Below are 18,373 nucleotides of genomic sequence, written 5' to 3'. Positions count from 1 at the left end.
ACTTATGATTCTGCCCCACTTCACTACTGAGCACCTTTCAAGCAGGGAAGTCTCTCACAAGAGCAGATTTCTAAAGGTCCTGATTTGGAGCTCCAGCGCTATATCACTTTCTTACAAAAGCTCCCTCCCCCTCTGCTATTTATCTTCCGATATAACCCCTGTTTCTCTTCTCCACACTCCTACCTTGCAAAATGTGGCCATTTTTTTCTTTTTTTTTTTTTTTATGATAGTCACAGAGAGAGAGAGAGAGAGAGGCAGAGACATAGGCAGAGGGAGAAGCAGGCTCCATGCACCGGGAGCCCGACATGGGATTCGATCCCGGGTCTCCAGGATCGCGCCCTGGGCCAAAGGCAGGCGCTAAACCGCTGCCCCACCCAGGGATCCCGTGGCCATTTTTCTATTTGTAAAGTTCCAGCCATTCTTTCTTTACATGTCAGGTTGAATTCACAGCTGTTCAGGAAAGTTTGATAGGTATGTAGCTAAATTTAGGGGACCAGATGAAATGAGAACCCCCACTATTCTACCATCTTGTTTCTCTCCCTCCAGAGAAAGTAGATATTAAATAGTCTCACAACAAAAAATAAATGTTAATTATGTGATGTGATACAAGTGTTAGCTAACTATGTGGCAATCATTTTGCAATATATAAATATGTGAAATAAATATATTGTACACCTTAAAATTATACAATGGTATACTGTCAATTATATCTCAATAAAGCTGGAAAAAAATACATGTAACTACTATATTTTTATAAATAAAATTTCCTTATTAAAATGTTTTCTACTGTACTCATGATAGTCACTTAAATTATATTATTCAAAGAATTTTAAAGCTCTTTACTCCTTAATGTGAAGAAAATTTATTCACTACAAAACTTAATTCAAAATGATGGTGTTTCCTACAATTGTATTCCTAATCAAATGAACGGACCTCTGAAATTTCATCAGTTATGGGGTAAAGATGACCAGGATTATCCTAGTTGCACTGAAGTAACCATGGCAACAACAAAGATCCAACAGTTGATGTCATTATTGTAGGATTCCTTGATGAACTCGAAAACTCTTTACTAAGGTCTGGCTGCACCATTAACCTTGCTTTTTTTTTGGATATAAATAATTCAGTATTAATGGATAGATCCATTGTACTATAGTGTTTTGACTTTCAGAATCAGCAAATTTAGCAAACTTTTTTATTCAACCAGTAGCCTGGTGGTCATTTGATTCATTTTAGGCTTTTCATCTTCTTCCTCTTCCATTTAAGACATCTTTGGTTTCTGATATACTCACTGCCCCAAACCTCCTGTCAAAATTTACCTGAAATGTCCACTTGTGCAGTTAGCACATGGCCTCAGTGGTTGAAAAAATAGGATTTTACAAAATTTATCAAATCATCAAATGCTAAACCACTGGAATTTTCAGACTACCATATGCTGAGCTTGTGGGGACTTTTATTCTATTATGGAAACTTTATTGAATAGGAAATATAATAAAACTGTCCACATTATTATGATCTCTAATTATAGAATTAGGAGACACTTAAAAAATTCTTCATCTTCTCAACTCTAATTTTCTGTTTTCCATTTTTTTCTTTTTTTTCCATTTTCTTTCTACCATCCTGATCTCATTTCATTTTACATAATACTTCCAGATTCAACTAAGATCCCTTTTCTAATTCCTTGTATTCCTTTATCTGTATTCTTAATTTCTGTGTTACTCTGGGACCTTAAGCTTATTCAAAATACTTTTATTTCTTCCATGCTGGACTCTTCCACTGGATTATATCCTTCTGAGGAAACAAAATAAAGAGCAAAAGATTTCTTCACCAGTCCCATAACCATTTCTTGCAATTTTTCTCTTGAAATACTGTAAATACTGAAGGAAAATAAGCTATGTTGGATGAGTTTGGCAGTAAGGCATGATAGCCCCTTGGCAAAGAATCTGTGATCATGTGAAAGAAGAGCAAACACTGGGCTGGTGGAGGAGCTGGAGACAAATCAGCTACAGACAATGTTGCTGAGTTTGGGAAATCCAATGGGATGTGTAGTATCTGCCTTAGTCTGGACAGGTGATAAAAGCTCAGTTGTGGAGTTTAACCAATACTCAAAACTTAAGGCCAAGTCAGCTTCCCTATAGCAGCTCTGGATGATCAGTCTGTTGAGGCAAGGCCCTCAGGTCTGAGGATTTATGGAAAATCGAATTCAGTTCCTTAGGGGAAAACGCTGACAGGATCTTAGTAGGCAATCCAAAGATGAATTTATGGCAGGGTTCTAATGTCCAAGGAAATGGAGTGTCAGGCAGAGAAACAAAGGCAGAATCCAAGGTGGGGGTAGGGGAGGAGGGAATAGGTGAGACCCTCAGGGACAGCAGCAGGACATGTGGGGTTGAATGGCTTGGTAAGGACCCAGGAAGTAAAACTTCAGCTCATATCTTTCATGCTGAGAGTATTTCCTACTCTAGTTTTTTCTCTAAAACTCTGTCAAAGCTTTTCTATAATTAACCACAGCAAAAGCAGAATAGTTTAAAGGCTACCATCCCTGCCCTTTTGCTGCTCTAATGCAGCCCAATAGTTTGCCATGTCTATTTACTTCCTGAGTTCCTTGTCATTCTTCGAGGCACAATGGGTCTGTCCCTAATGTTTCTTCTTCTTGTCACATTAGCTTGAATGAGGCATAAGTGCCATGACTAGATCAGAATCAACACAAATTGTTAATGTTTCACTTGACACTGTGAATGAGATGTCACAGTTATGCATGCTACATATCTAGTCTTTTCTACCTCTACTCTCCCACATTCAGCTGTTACCCAGAATAAACAACTGGATGAGGAGGAGGACTGGAGGCACCCTGATACATCTCTATCAACTGACAACCTCGTCAGCAACCATGTGATGGTAGCAGCTTTCAATCAGTAGCAGGGGTGAGTGCAACATCCTCTGAGGGGTAGATGATGGCAAATTTAATTCAAGAAACAAACGGGATGTATACTGGGAGCCAGATTTCTTTCCCCATTTTTTTCACAGTTGCTATAATAATCTAAGACTTCTAAAAATAAAGCCATAAGGATGGCATAACCAGAGCTTGCTAACTAAGAAATAATGAGGCTAAATGAACTACAGACTCAGCTTATAAAAGGAATGGCCCATTACCTCAATGGGTTGCAACATTTCTTTACCCCAATATTACCCAGCCAATATCTAACTTGGGAGCCAAAACTTCTATCCTGCTCCTATTTATTTCTTTAAGCAGACCCAGAAATGGGTGTTGGTGGACAAAAAGAAAAACAAAGCAAAAACAAAACAAAACAAAACCCCAACCATCAAAGCTGTTAAAACAAGATGAGGCATACTTGAAGTAAGTAGAGTTGGATCCAAATTCCTTGTAGGATCTTGAGTACAACACTTGGCTTCCTTGGGTTTCCATTTCCTTCATGGCAACAGGGCTGCCAGGATGATGAAAGGCATTTGAGATAGGAAAACACTTTATGAAATAAAAAAGGCTTGTTTTTATCATCTCCTTTGATGGTAGTGCTGGTTATGGAGACTAATCATTACCTCTCTCCATGTCTGGAACCAATTAAAACATATATAGAGGAGTCAGAAGTTGGATCAAAAGTCATCTTTATTACTAGTTAAGCTAGATTAAAGAACATGACTTGACCTATGGCTTCTTACTATATCTTATAATGCATTATCTTCTTTATATCTTCTGTATTATTTTGATTGTATTATAAGCTTCTGGAGAATAGAGATTATGCCTTTTATCTCTGTATCAGAATTTTTCACAGAGCCAGACATGCAGCAGACACTCTGTCTGATAAAGGATCACATTAATCATATTTGTACTCCACTTTCTGTGTGAAGCCTTTCTCTCTACTAGTCTGGGAGCTCTTGGAGGGAAGGGTTCATGTCCTTTCATTTCTTGTGCCTAGCATAACTCCTGGCACATAGTAGGTTCTTTATAGAAATGACTTGAAAGAAAATGAAGACAGAAGGGTACCAGATGGTCTAATGCCACCCAAAGACTGCACAGAAGGAATTAAAGTAGGAAAGTATCCTAAGGATTCCTTTCATGATAACTTGTTCATTTGGGAAGATTTCTATCAGCAAACAGTTTTTGATTTGAGGATTTAAGATCATTTCCCCATCAAACTTTAGTTTTTGTCTACTGACCAGACACCCTGGCTATCTGGCAATCTGTACCCTGGAATATCTCAATTAGAGTTACTCTGCCAATGTTCTTAGCAGAGAAAAACTGTCATTTGGTAATTAACTTACAGCCATGACCAAAGCCTGTAACATCTGATGTTTCAGCATATAACACTGACCCTTGTTCTTCTCCCAAAGGATCCATGCACCATGAAGTAGTTTCCTTTGGGGTTGCTGCTGGAATCAGTTTATAGCACAATATCCAGGCCTCCCAGACAAGTATAGAAAGACTGTGAGAAATAACATCTCTACCCCCTGCATCATTAAACTTCCTTGTAACTAAGGAAGATGCAGTGCTGCCAGGCTAGGATTAAAGCAGAGGTCAGAATGTGAAGGCACACAGAAGAGGTAGGGAATCTTAAAACACTATTCTAATGAGTGACACCCCTTATTTCAGGGGCTTGCAGAGAATGAGAAAAAAAGCCTTCCTGTACAGACCAGGATGCCTTCATGGGGCATATGTACAACATGATGCCTCCATGGGGCATATGTACAACATGCAGCTCACTTAACAGCAACCACCTGAGTAGGGCTGCTCTGGAGTCCCACCCTCTGCTCTATGTGATTCTCCCTGTGCTTTGAGAGAGGTACACATGTGTGCACTGTGCTGTGTTCAACCCTGGACTATTCATTCTCTGTGGGCGCTGGGAGAATCCCGACTTTGCCCCTCTAGAATAAATCAGATATAAAACAACTTTACTTTCAAAGTCTTAAAAGGATTCAGCAAGTCTTATTTCTTAACATGATAATCAAGAAACTGGTGGTCTAGAGGCTGTCCTTTATCCTGGCACAAGGCCCCGATGTTCTGCCTCAGTGGGCCCCACATATCAGACTCTGTACCACAGGGCAATGCAGGGCGAGAAGGGCTAAGCAGCTTTAAAACTAGTAGTTTGGTGCAACGAATACAGACCTCTACAGTTACTAGCATTTGTGGTATTGACCACTTGAAATGTTGCTAGTATAACTGAGGAACTGAATTTTAAAATTTAATTTTAACTAATTTAAATGTAAAAATTGACAAATAATACAATTAGAAAAAATTTAAGTATGTGAATCTATTTTTTTCAAGAGTAAATTTTATGAAATATAAATGAAAATCCAGTACTTCTAACAAAATGTAGTGTCCAAATTGAGATGTGCTATAAGTGCAAATTATACACAGGATTTCAAAGACCTGGTATGAAAAAAGAAGAAAGCAAATATTTCATTAATAATTTTTTATACTGACATGTTGAAATGAAAATGTTTTAGATATATGGAGTTAAATAAAGTGTATTATTGAAATTAATTTCACCAACTCCATTTTACTTTTTCTAATATGGAAAAATATACTAGAAAAATCTAAAACTGGGCTTGTATTGTCTATGGAACAGTGTTGATCTAGACCACAATTTCGATCTATGTGGAGTTGCACTTGACAATATAAACCACCCACAAAACCTACCCATTGTTCCTCTGTTCAGTCCATTCTATTCTAATGCCATGTTTGCTGAGGATCTTCCATGTGCTGGGCACTCTTCTATGTTGGCTCTTAGTGGATATTCCAAATGGAAATGTAAACAATGAAAAATAAAGTGCAAAAAATCCCATCGGCCAACTCCATTGCTATGCGGAACTTAAACAAGGGTAATGTAATGGGGAGAGCCAGGTTTGTGGGGAAGCCACTCGGAGGAAGTCTGAGCAGCAAGGAGCCAGTCATGACAGGTGAGGGGCAATGGCCCATCAAAGGCCCCAAGCAAGGAGTAAGTTGGAATACTTGAGGAAGGAAAAGAAAATTAGTGTGATTGGAGTGCAGGGGTAGAAGGCAATAAGGAGATCCTGAATGGGCACTGCACCAGGAGTCTGTGGGGTCATGTTAAAGCCTCTGCCCTCACATCAATTAGGTTTAGATCTTGGACAAGTTATCATCTTAGGATAGCACCAGTTTCCTCATCTGTTAAATGGAGTGGCAATTGCTAAAGGAACTTGCTTTCAGTTCTTAAAGCATATGATTTTAGGATTTTTCCATATACTTTAAAGAATAAAAATCCTGTCCTGGATAAAAAGAAAGGAAGCAAATGGAAATATCCTGACTTCTAATCCCTTTCAAGATTTAGCAATTGCTTATATGATGCCTCCTCCATTCTCCCTCTCCCCATTTTGTTGTTTTATTTTAAAGAAAATGAAAATCATTTGATATTTACCCAACCTTTTCTCATAGTATCAAAGGGTAAACTTCTTGTTTAAGTACTCCTTGTCTAAGGGCTCCAGGTCTGCTTCTAAAGAGCCCAACTTGAGACACTACTGAAAGAAAAAAAATGAATGTCCTGACAGTATTAGATCAACTTTTTGAGTGAAATATAGGACATTTTTCCCCCTATGGAATTTTTGTATCTAAGCTATTTAAGAATAGGTTTTATTTTTTAGCTCAATTATTTTGCATTTAACAGAGGTCAAAATAACAATAAGATATCAATGAAATAATGTGACTCTTTTTTTTTTTTTTTTTTTTTTTTTTTTTTTTTTTTTTTAATGTGACTCTTTTATCTGAGCTTCATTTTCCACCTTCAGGGCTTCTTCTAAGCCATGGTAAACTGCTTAGATGTGACTGCATGTGTAACAGATAAGAAAGCTGCCCAGCCACTCAAACTTCCATTTAAGCTGGCACTTGCCAACCTTGGGGAGCTGGCCATGCTTCAATAATGACCTCCAGGTCAGAGTTGGAATCTTAATAATTATTACCCCACCTCAAACGCCCCACACTGGAGCTTCAGATCCTCCCCCTTTTTATTCCTCTCTTGCTGTAACCTGGGATGCCAAGGATGACCTAACAGGTACTCAGGGTATGGTCCTTTATTTTATCTAGGTCACTCCTGGACCCTTGCTTCTCGGTCTTTAGGGGAAAGTGGGCATATTCTCATTTCTTTAGCTAACCAAGGAATTTCTAAGTAAACTGTAGCATCTTTTTTTTTATCTCAGAGGGCTCTGGTACTCTCTCCCAATGTTCTCCTATAATTAGCAAGCCTCACAGCAGCTTGCACATAGCCTGAGATCTGTCCTGTGGGGAGACAGTTGTTTGACTTTTGAAAGAACATCTCAGGGAAATCATTAAAGCACTTATACTCAGTGTTAAATAGACTCAGTGAAGAGAGGACACAGGAATTCCATTTCTGCCTCTTCTAATCAAACACAGCACAATTATATACCCAACACTAGCATTTACTGGCAAGGCCAGAAGCATACCCTATGCACCAACTACATATGGACATGTGAGTCACATCTAGAGCTATTCCTGCCCTGAGGGCTCACCATTAATTTGCACTTCGTGTCCTCTGAAGTTCAGAGCCCTATAGTGCTTGGCCCATGCAAAACTGTCCTGGGAGCTTTTATACCAGCTCAAATCACTGTGTGTGTGTGTTTCAAACACTCAGCCCTATATCTATTACAGTTACAGTACTCTCTCGCCCTTATAGTAAAACTTCTCCAAAAAGCTGTATCAACTCAGTTCATTTACTTATACTCTTCTTACTCCTGGACCCACAACCACCATCTACTGAGTACCTGTTTTGAACTGGGCAATGTGTTAAGTGCTCCATATACTTAAATCAACAACTCTATGAAGTATAGCAATATTATGCTATAGTCAGTTGAATGATGGTCTCTCAAAAGTTATGTTGACATCTTAACTGTGAAACCTGTGAATATGACCTTATTTGGAAAAAAGAGTCATTGCAGATATAATTAAGTCAAGGATCTTGAGAAGAGATCATGCTGATTATCCAGGTGGGCCCTGAATCCACTGACAAGTGTCCTTTTAAGGACCTTCCTCTGGGAAGGCCACATTAAGACAGAAGCAGTTTGGAGTGATATAGACATAAACCAAAGAACATCTTGGAGCTACCAGAATGGAAGAATCAAGGAAGTGTTTTCCCTTGGTGCCTTTCGAGGAAATACGACCCTGCTGACACCTAGATTTCAAACTTCTGGCCTCCAGAATTATGAGAGAGAGAGAGAGAAAAAAATCTGTTGTTTTAAGCCACCAAGTTTGTGGTAACTTGTTACGGCAGTCATAGTTTCATAGATAGGATAACTGATAAAGATGCTCACGAAGCAAATGAGTAGTAAGACTGGCCACAGCTCACAAGGTACCCTGAGCAATACTGTGGTACAGTCAGAGCAAAGGCAAGGTAATTCACTTTATGAGGAGCTGTAAGGATGCCTGCAGCAGATAAAAGATATATTCTCTTGAGAAGAAAGGCTCAAACACTTCTGAGGGACAAGAGCAAAGAGAAGAGAGAGTCTAGTGATGGAAATACCCAAAGAAAAGGAAGGGGAGGTAAAAAGGAGGGGGAGATATGAAAGACAACACTGCAAGAGCAACGTGTCTTAGGTTTTGGGAGCTTTTTAGATTCTAGCCTGAGAGTCTCTAGCGTCCATCACATTTATAAAGGCAATGGTTACACATTTAAGAAAATTTTCAGATTAGATTTTTTATAAAGCAAACATGAGGTTGCTGAAAAAAAATCCTGTTTCTTTATTTTAAAAATTCTGCTCAAACTTCTCTTATGCAGAACAATCTTTCAGAATTTTGCCAGATCCTGCTAAGCTAGAAAACACTCTATTGGGACTCCTGTGTGGCCCAGGGTCCTGGGATCAAGTTCTGCAATCAGGCTCCCCATGGGAAGCTTGCTTCTCCCTCTGCCTATGTCTCTGCCTCTCTGTGTTTCTCATGAATAAATAAAATCATTTAAAAAAGGGAAGAAAACTCTCTGTTAAAACAGTACCCACAAATGAAGCTTAAGTACATTAATGAAAATTCCACTGAGTTGTAACCTAGGTGAGGGCATGCTAGACTGCCTTTCACATTCCTTTTTAAATTTTTTAACAGGATTTTCTAGGCAATGGCACAATATAACAACAAAAGAAACAAACTATTTAAGGACAGTATTAACATGGCAACCCACGCTTAGAAATTTTGCATTTATGAAATTTTTATACCCTTCTCATTTAGCTCTCGCAATAATCATCAAGGTATTTATTTTTATAATCTGTGTATTGTAGTTAAGGAAAATGAAGTGGCTCTGGAAGGTTAAGTACTTGATGCAAAATCCCATAATTAGTATGAGAAGTGAGAGCTCAAAGTACATCCTTTAAATCCAAATTCTATGCTCTCTCCCACCATATGCTTTCGCAAAAGTACTTTCACATAGAAAGTTGAATTTACTCATGAAGAGTTAACATTTAAATTTGCATAAGTCAGCAGTTGTCCTAAGTGTGAGCCTGATTTCCCTCAACTACATTTTTGCCAACCTTGTAATAGAAAATGCTCAAAAAAAAAAAAAAAAAAAGATAAAGTACTGAAAAGTCATAAAATTGTCTTTAAAATATTTTATTTCTCAGTCTTCACTGGAATTGCTTACAATGAGAAGGTCTTATTAAAGTTTGTTTAATCTGCATAAGACACTTTGTTGACTTATACAAATTAAAAAAATCACAACTTAAAATGTAAAAGACATTAAATCAATATGACACCTTTAAGGACCCAATATGTCTAACTTCCTGGGTTAATGTCACATTTGAAAGTGTTACTTCCTCAATTTTTCTGTGTGAATGACTTTTCCTTCAGAACCAAAGAAATCAATTCTCCCTAGAGAACATTTGCAAATTTTTTCATAATGAAAAAAAAATCAACTTCAAATTCTTGATTTGCAAACGCATTATCCATCATGAAGTAAGGAAGAAATAGTCTTATAAAATCAAGTTCTAAAATGGACCCACTGTAGTGAACAATCAGAGCTAAGGGCTACTCTTATGTTTTTCCTTTGCTTTATTTCTAATCCTAGCTAGTCCATTCCTTGTGCTCTTGTTCTTTTAAAACAGAGTAAAAACTGATGTGGGAAACAAAGGCAGAAGAAAAATTATTAAGTTTTCTTACTACTTACAGCCGATTGATGAGTCCTTGCAAAAGAGTGACATTCCCCTAGAAACTCAACTGGCTCGATGTTAAGAATTTGCAAGGGCAAAAGGCAATCTTAGCCTGATCCCCAGGATCCTGGAAGTCTACTTTACCATATAAAAATTCCTTTAGAAATTTCCTTTATCTCTAAACCCCCTCAAGATACATGTTGGCAATCATCATCTAAGCATATAATCAATCAACATATACCTGAAGGGTCTCATGACTAAGGTTTTATTAGATGGCAATCAGTGATCTTTTCCCAACAATAGCTAGCCCCTGAAGGTCCTGGAAACCGTGCTTCCAAAATTCCTTAGAGACTTACTTATCTCTAACCTCCTTCGCCAAAGACATCTCAAGAATTCTTTCTTGGCCGTTGGCTTCAAACCCTAACATTTTTTTCTACATCACTAACTTCCAGTATATCCTGAAGAGTAATATGAAACTTCAGATTTTAACACTTCCTAATCCTACAACACTGTGATTCTGCTAGTTCTCTCCCTGACATCTCTCTTACTCTTTCTTCCTAGCTCACCCTGTTTTGTTCCAAGATCCATTTCACCGCTAGGCAGCTCAAGTGATAACAGGGAAGCTGAAAAGCTTCCTTCTGCTCCAAGATAGCTTTTCATAAATCTAAGACAGTGATTTTCAAAGTGTGGTCCCAGGACCAAACTTTTGGCATCACTGAAAATTTAGAAACGCAAATTACTGTCCCCACCCCATATCTGCTGAATCAGAAACTCTGGGGGTAGAGCTCAGCAATCCATGTTTAAACAAGTTTTCAGCTGATGCTGTTGCATGACTAAGTTTAAAAGCATTGCTCTAAGCCAGTGATTCTCAACCCTGGTTGCATATTATAATCATCTGATGCCCAATCACCATACTCTCCATTCCCTCCCCTAAAGATTCTGATTTAATTGATAAAAAGTAGGGATTGGCCACCGGGATTTGTTAAAAGCTTCCCAGGTGATTCTACTGTAAATTCAGGTTTAAGAAACATTGATAAAAACCAATAAGAATAATCAAGCCTAAAATACAGAAATGCAGTTTTGACAAAACAGATTCCTCTATTTCCATAACACTGACTGAAGACCAAATGTGTCATTACCGTTATTATAGCCACTGGTGATAGCATGAGAGAAATGCAGATTGATAAATTGCTCTTAGCTACTAAATAGGACATGCTCTTGTATTTCCTTAAGAGCACAGTCTTTAGTAGCCTCAAGAGTGACAGATTTGCAAGAGGTGATGGATAGACAATCCAACAGCTACTGGCAGTGAAGGCACACTCAGTTGGTATGTTTCGTATGGGAAAGAGTGAACGTCATTTGGAAAAGAATTTTTGGTAAGCCAGGATTTGAACCCAACCAGTCTTAATCCAAAACAAAGCCCTTAATTATGGCTGCCACACTGTTACTCTTATTGGATGTTATGAACAAGCAGTGTAAGACGCCTTCAATGGTGTGGATGTTACGAACAACACAAGGGAAGATACCTTCAACGGTGGGGAGGAGATGAAGATCCTTGATTTCATATGCATTCATAATGCAATATGTTTATGATTGCCTGTAACATCTAAAAGAGCCTAAGTTTCTGGAGTCAGCGGAAAAAAATCCTCTTACTTATCAGGAGAAACAAACCATGAAGACAGAATACATGAACCAACTGCAATTAGTCCAGTATATGCAGAGCATGCAACAGCAAGCAAGATGCATCAATAATAATACAGAGCATGACTTAAGAAATATAAATGCCTGAGTACAGAGCAACGCTTAATTACTAAATATAATCACTCCTTAACTCTAAGTATCCAAACAATTTTGACTTGAATAGATATTGACATATAAAAATTTATTTTCATAGCTCATAATTAGTTTAGTCTTCTTAATAAAGTAGCACAGTACATAGCACCTAGGGAGAGATCAAATCTGCTAACTCAGAACTTAGTACCTCCCCACAATGTCATGTTCTTAAAAGTTTGTGATGATGCTTCTTATCTTCCATTATTACTTCTTTTTATTAAAAAACTGTGATATGGCTTGGGAAAAGCAGTCTTTATCATGTTAACTCCTTCCTCTGTAGAATGGGATCAATGATAATTAATGTCCTACTTGCTCTGAAATTCTGAGAATTAAGGCCCAGTAAGAAAACTGACATTTATTGTAGGTCTTCTATGTGCTATTATCTCACTCAACACAATCTTATGTAGTGGGTGGTCATATTGCATTTTACATATGAGATGCATGGAGGTAATAAAGTAATTTACCTAACATAAGCCACTTATTACGTGGTAGTGCCAGGATTTGAACCCAGGTCTACAGATCAAAAACCCAGGTATTCTTAGCACTAGTTTCATATCTTTTAGTGTAAAAATGACAAATGAATGCAGCATTTGTTTTTTTACAGAACTGTAAAGGTTCTCACCTCCACCCCCCTCATCCTCAAGCTTTCAGTTGTTCCAAAGTATCATATGTAAAATGTGTTAAATTTTCCCAAAGGGCTAAAGCTGGCAGAATGAAATACTCAGTACTGTACTGTGGAATGGAGCCCAAGAAATAAAACAAATTAAACACAGTCAGTTGCAATAAAAGTAAAATATTAAAACCTCAATTTCCCTGCCTGCCAAAGACTGCATCCCTTAGCCCCTATCAGACACACAGAAACCCCAGTGACTGTTGATTGTGATGCAGTAATCCAGAGACAGCCTGGATCTTTTTTCCTTTTTTTTTGACTTCACTTGACATCACTACTAGGATGCAAACTTTATCAATCATAGAACCACCCCTACCTAGCCACAGAACAGAAGGGCCACAATGATTTTTTTCTGCACATAGTGAAGGCACCAGGCAAGATGAAAACAATGGGCATGAACAAAGAAGTCAGAGAGACCTGAGTGTGAATTCTGACTCCATCAACCTAGGGCAGTCCTTAACTTACTCATCAGTTAATACTTCTTCATCTTGAAGCATTTGCCTCTGGAATGAATGAGATGATAAAGGTAAACCAATAAGCAGATGTCTGTGACACAGTTGGCACTCAAGAGGGAATAGCCTCTCTGATGATAAAGACAATTTATAAACTCACTCATGTTCATTAGTAAGTAACTGCTTGTTTGTTTTTTTAAAACAAATTTTGTAGTAGACTAAAGAGGACTACAAATTCTTACTATTCTTCCCTTTGAGAGTTAGAGTCCAATACCTCTCCTCTTGAATAAGGAATGGTCTTAATGACTCCTTTGGCCAATACAGTGTGACTGAAGTATTGCTCTTGGGCTTCCCAGCCTAAATCATAACAGGCCTTGTAGGTTTTGCCCTGGCCTCACAGCTGTGAGTGCCATGTAGTAAGTCTGACTACCCCGAAGCCTCTACACTGTGAAGAAGCCCCCACTTTGTCATGTGAAAAGGTCTCAGGGAAAAAAGATGTTGGGTGGGCCCCAGGCTGGTCCAGCCTCCAGCCCATTGTGGAATCTCCGCCAACCCCTACCCAAATGGCAGGTGCATGAACAGTGTAAGTGATTGTTGTTGCTTCAGTCTACAAAATTTGGGGGTGGTTTGCTATGCAACAAAACAACCAGGACACTCTAGCAGGCTTTTTCCCCCAAATTAAAAACATCAATTTGCTATGTTACATAAAGTAACAGTAAGTTTACATTACTCCTGTAGTTCTCAAGTCTGTTTCTGACACTGAAAGAAACATTGTTTGTGGACAACTTTAATCCAAGTGTAGCTTAATAACTGGCTGAGGAATGACATATACCAGCTACTGAGTGTGTATGTGTGCCAGAGATTAAATTAACTTGGGTTTTACTGAATATCCAATTCTCTTGAAAATAAACAAATGCTGTAACAACCTCTCATTTTTATGAATTTGTGAAAACCATTTCTCTGAAGGCAGACTAATTGACCTACTGCCCCAGTGCTTGACTTCTCCATTCTACAAATGTGGGCTTCTCCAGCCAGCTATCTAGAAACCAGGGTGGTTTATTAGGGGCCACCACCACCCACCTCCTAACTAGCTGAAATCTGCCTACCCTGGGCTGCTTGTGTCTTAGGCAAGCCTGCAAACAGTGAAACTGTTAAGACAAAGTTGATTTCTGCAGCATTCCAGTTAAGGTTTGAGGAAAATCCCTTTAGTTTTTACAAAGGCTCCACTTAGGAAGATAGGCCTCATTAGCATAAGACTTGATCTCTGACCCATGGAATACTTAACTGAAGCCTTTTAAGTAACTTACAAACTTATAACATTACAAAAACTTCGGGGCATATAGTCAGCATAGGAGAACTCAAGTAACATTGTGCTGCCTCTCAAATCTACAAGCTCTCTTTCATTTCCTGTTTTTTTCCTCCTGCAAAGCCTGCTTTCCTCTTCTTGGATGGGGGTTCGTGTGTGTGTGTGTGTGTGTGTGTGTGTGTGTGTGTGTGTGTGTAATCCTATCTAACCTTCAAATGTCCACTCTCCCATCAAAGCAGTTAATTATTCCTTGATGACATTGCTTCTTCAATCTATAAAGCCAACTTTTTAACAAGCAGGCTTATTATTTTTTTAAAAAAGGCACAAATCCACAGTCCTATAGGATGCATGAAGAAAACACGAGAGGCCATTTAACTTGGTGACGTTTCACGGGCTGAAAACAGGGTGATGGGACCTGTGGTTCAGGGATTAGAATTCAGTGGCAGAAATAAGTTAACCTGAATGCTTTCTATAAAGTGCTTTGCACTGGGGGTACAAAATAACCTGAATAATAAATTCTAAGGGCCCATCTTGCATCTCAGTCTCTTATGTCATTTTTTAAGCAAAAGTTAAAAAGGAACCATCCAGCCTAGGAAAGATAGGCCTTCTATATACCTCAGCAAAAACCAGATAAGTACAAAATCTGAATTTCCAGATTCTTCCAACTCAATGGCTTTGGTTTGACCTGGAGTGGGCAATGTCTATTGTCCCAAGTGGGTCAACCTGAATATCAAACCTACCGACTGGTATTGGTTTTTACATTCACTCAGTAACAACTGCAATCCCAAAGGTTATAGTCACTCTGGGGCAACTGGAGATCTGTGCCACAATCCACAAAACACATGAGCAACATGCATAAAGTCATAATCTAACATTTCATTCTACCATCAAACCTAAAGAAATCATATTTTTATCACTCATTACTTAATAACACACATAATTAAGCAAAACATTCCAAGTCAGAGGTTGTACAGTCACTGAATGGTAACAGGTTCTATATGACAAAATCCAAAAAACACAGCCTACGATTCCTTTTCTGTGAGGAACCTACAGAAGATCATACTGAAACCCTTTATTCTGCCACAAAGCCAAGAGCAATAATGTTTTTTGACGCTCATCTTTAAATTAACTATGCTTAACATGCCAACTTAGAATGATTATAACAGAGTATACATTACAACTGATGCCCAAAACAATAGAATGACTTAATACTTGATAGTTTAACTACCTAGACGAAGCAGAGGGAAATTTTCTATTGAGCAAACTCTGGTCTTCCTCCAGATAATGTAGAAGTTTCTGGCACTGGACAAATAATACTGGTATATTCTAAAAGAAATGTGGTATCAACTTACTTAATAGTTGGCAATAGAGGGCCTGTAAACTTCTCTTCATGGTATCATCTGGTCCTGCGTGTCCTCCAGTTTATTCATGATTCTGTCTAGGAAATGGGAAAAGAAAATTGTTACACCCAGTGAACATAATCCAAGTCAATAATCAGAAAGAACTCCACTCAACATGATCCTGGTTGTAAAGCTTAAAATATCTGACTTTGAAGAGGAAAATCCTTGGAATGGATATAATTTATAATCATCTATGTTAATATAAATATCAATTCATCAATTGGTTAAAACACTACTGAAAGAAACTCATGAACAACTAGATATGAGAGTCTGACTTAGGAACTTTTGAGTACTTCCAATTAACCTCCTCCTGAATCTAGAGATTTTGTTTTGAAACAGGAAAAATAAAAAATTTCTAATCTTATTTCTGTTATGGTATTCAACCAAACAGAACAACCCCAAAAGCTTCACCACACTTGAAACTGTATTACATTAAATAAATTTTCTATTATTTTCTGGTTATAAAGGATAATCAAGTATAGAATATTTGGAAAACATAGCTAAACTAAGTAGAGACAATATATAAGAAAGTACAAATTACCTATCTCTGCAGCCTTTCCATGTGCATTTCTATTTATCTGTCTTATCTTTTATTTTTAAGTAGGCTCTACTCTCAATGTGGGGCTTGAACTCACCACCCAGAAATCATACCGACGGAGCCAGCCATCTTCTACTGTACATTCTAATTTTTCTCCTTAGCAGAAAAATCTTGTGTTACCATTACTTCACTACATTATTTTAAATGGCCCACAGTATTTCTTTAAGGTAAATTCCTAGAAATGCAATCACAAGGACACAATTTGAGGCTTTTGAAATATACTGCCAAATTACCCTTCATCAGTACCAGTATATGAGACTATCCATTAGACTACAACCTACCCAATAATGGAAATTTATAATTTCTTTACATCTTTGCCAATAAATAGGCAAATATTTCATCTCATTGTTTTAATTTGCATTTTATAAGTTTATTAATCATTTGTTCTTTTTAAAATTTTTAGTTCACATTTGACAAAGATACTTTTTTTTTGACAAAGATTCTTTGGTAAAGCTCCTAAACCTTCTCCTAGGTTCATCCATCACTTCCTTATAAAATCTAGGTTTAGCAAGAACTCTGTTTGACCAGAACCAGAAGTCAGTTTGACCAGAACCCTCTTCTCAACATATGATTAGGTTCCTTATCCTCTATCAACTCACAGGTGATAATTACCCTGGCCTGTCTTTAGCAAGAATCTTGTTAGGTTAGCTTTGCCAGAACCCTTTACCCCTGATGTTTTCTCTTAGTAATTTTCCATCCACTGACCTCCCCACCCCCCTAATTCTTGGCTATAAATGGTCACCTGCCCAAGCTGTATTTGGAGTTGAGCCCAATCTCTCCCCAACTGTAAAATCTCATTGCATTGTTCTCTATATTTATCCCAATGGTCCTGAATAGAGCCTGACTCACAATCTTTAACAAATGTCATTGAATATCTTTAACACTTTAACATTCTCTATTGGTATGCTGGGTTATTTTCTCATAATGCCTCAAGCGAAACTGATTTATCTTTCAAATATTTTTGCTGAGATATAATTCATGTATTATGAAATTCAGCCTTTCAAGTATGCACTTCAGTGGTCATTAGTATATTCAACTTGTGTAACCATCACCAGTACCTAATCAGAACATTTTTCATCACTCTAAAATAAAACAAACTAAAAAAAATCCCCCAAACTCCTATGTTTATTAGAAGTCATTACCCTTCTCCCCTCCTCCCAGTCCCTGGCAACCACTAGTCAACTGTAGATCTGCCTATTCTGTACATTTCATATAAATAGCATCATATAACATTTAATTTTTGTATCTGGCTCTTTCACTTAGCATGTTTCTTAGGTCCATCCATGTTGTAAGGCATGCTTATCCCCCCTTTTTGTGAAAATGATAAACACACTCATACACATCCACACACACCGATGGTTAAAGAGACCTTCCTTAGTTCAGGATTACAGAAACAATTGCCTATATTTTCTTTTTGTATTTTTTAATTTCCTTTAGATCTGTTTTTGGACTTTGTGTTACATTTTATGTCTCTGTTTGCTTGTTCTTCCACTATAACAATAAGTGCTGTTTAAATTAAACTCTTGGTAAAGTTTGGACCTCATTATTATTCTTTTTAAGATTTATTTTGTTCTCTAAATTTGTTTTTCCCCTAAATTAACTTTATCATTTTATTAAATTCCAGAAAAAATATTAGTATTATAGTTGTAATTATTTTCTACTTGTTTTAAAGATTTGATCTCCTCAAAATCCAAATGTGGTAAGGAGAATGATAAATACAAGAGATTTCAGTTCTGAGAGACTAAGAAGGAGGGGCGAAGGAGTCCAGACATCAGAAGGCTGAAGAGTTGATACACAAAAGGTGCTGAGAGTCAGAAAAAGAACAATTTGGGCAGGCTGGGTGGCTCAGTGGTTTAGCACCGCCTTCAGCCCAGGATGTGACCCTGGAGACCTGAGATCAACTCCCACGTAGAGTTCCCTGCATGGAGCCTGCTTCTCCCTCTGCCTGTGTCTCTGCCTCTCTCTCTGTCTCTCTCATGAATAAATAAATAAAATCTTAAAAAA

General features: G+C 37.8%; 1 protein-coding gene and 1 long non-coding RNA gene across 33 annotated transcripts in view; one reads left to right on the top strand and one right to left on the bottom strand.

Annotated features, from left to right (window-relative positions):
• Positions 1–18,373, bottom strand: part of TMEM108 (transmembrane protein 108) — a 343,659-nt gene that overhangs the window by 144,927 nt on the left and 180,359 nt on the right. For 21 of the 31 annotated variants that reach the window (XM_025449136.3, XM_025449139.3, XM_049099814.1 and 18 more), the window contains one exon: positions 15,724–15,809. In XM_025449136.3, the coding sequence (XP_025304921.1) occupies positions 15,724–15,763 (40 nt within the window). In that variant the 5' untranslated portion in view covers positions 15,764–15,809. Of the gene's footprint in view, positions 1–15,723; positions 15,810–16,406; positions 16,545–18,373 lie in introns of all 31 variants that reach the window. The other 10 variants (XM_025449141.3, XM_049099815.1, XM_049099821.1 and 7 more) reach the window with 2 other exon arrangements.
• Positions 1,009–18,373, top strand: part of LOC112661227 (uncharacterized) — a 40,813-nt gene continuing 23,448 nt past the window's right edge. The window contains exons 1-2 of one of the 2 annotated variants that reach the window (XR_003137520.3): positions 1,009–1,074; positions 2,798–2,918. This is a non-coding gene — a long non-coding RNA (uncharacterized LOC112661227). Of the gene's footprint in view, positions 1,075–2,332; positions 2,396–2,797; positions 2,919–18,373 lie in introns of those variants that run through there. The other variant, XR_003137521.3, reaches the window with a different exon arrangement.

The sequence above is a fragment of the Canis lupus genome, chromosome 23 (assembly GCF_003254725.2).
Source record: "Canis lupus dingo isolate Sandy chromosome 23, ASM325472v2, whole genome shotgun sequence".
In the NCBI taxonomy this organism is placed as follows: Eukaryota; Metazoa; Chordata; class Mammalia; order Carnivora; family Canidae; genus Canis; species Canis lupus.
Note: the sequence above shows the minus strand (reverse complement) of the source record. Positions and strands in the feature narration are given on the sequence as shown.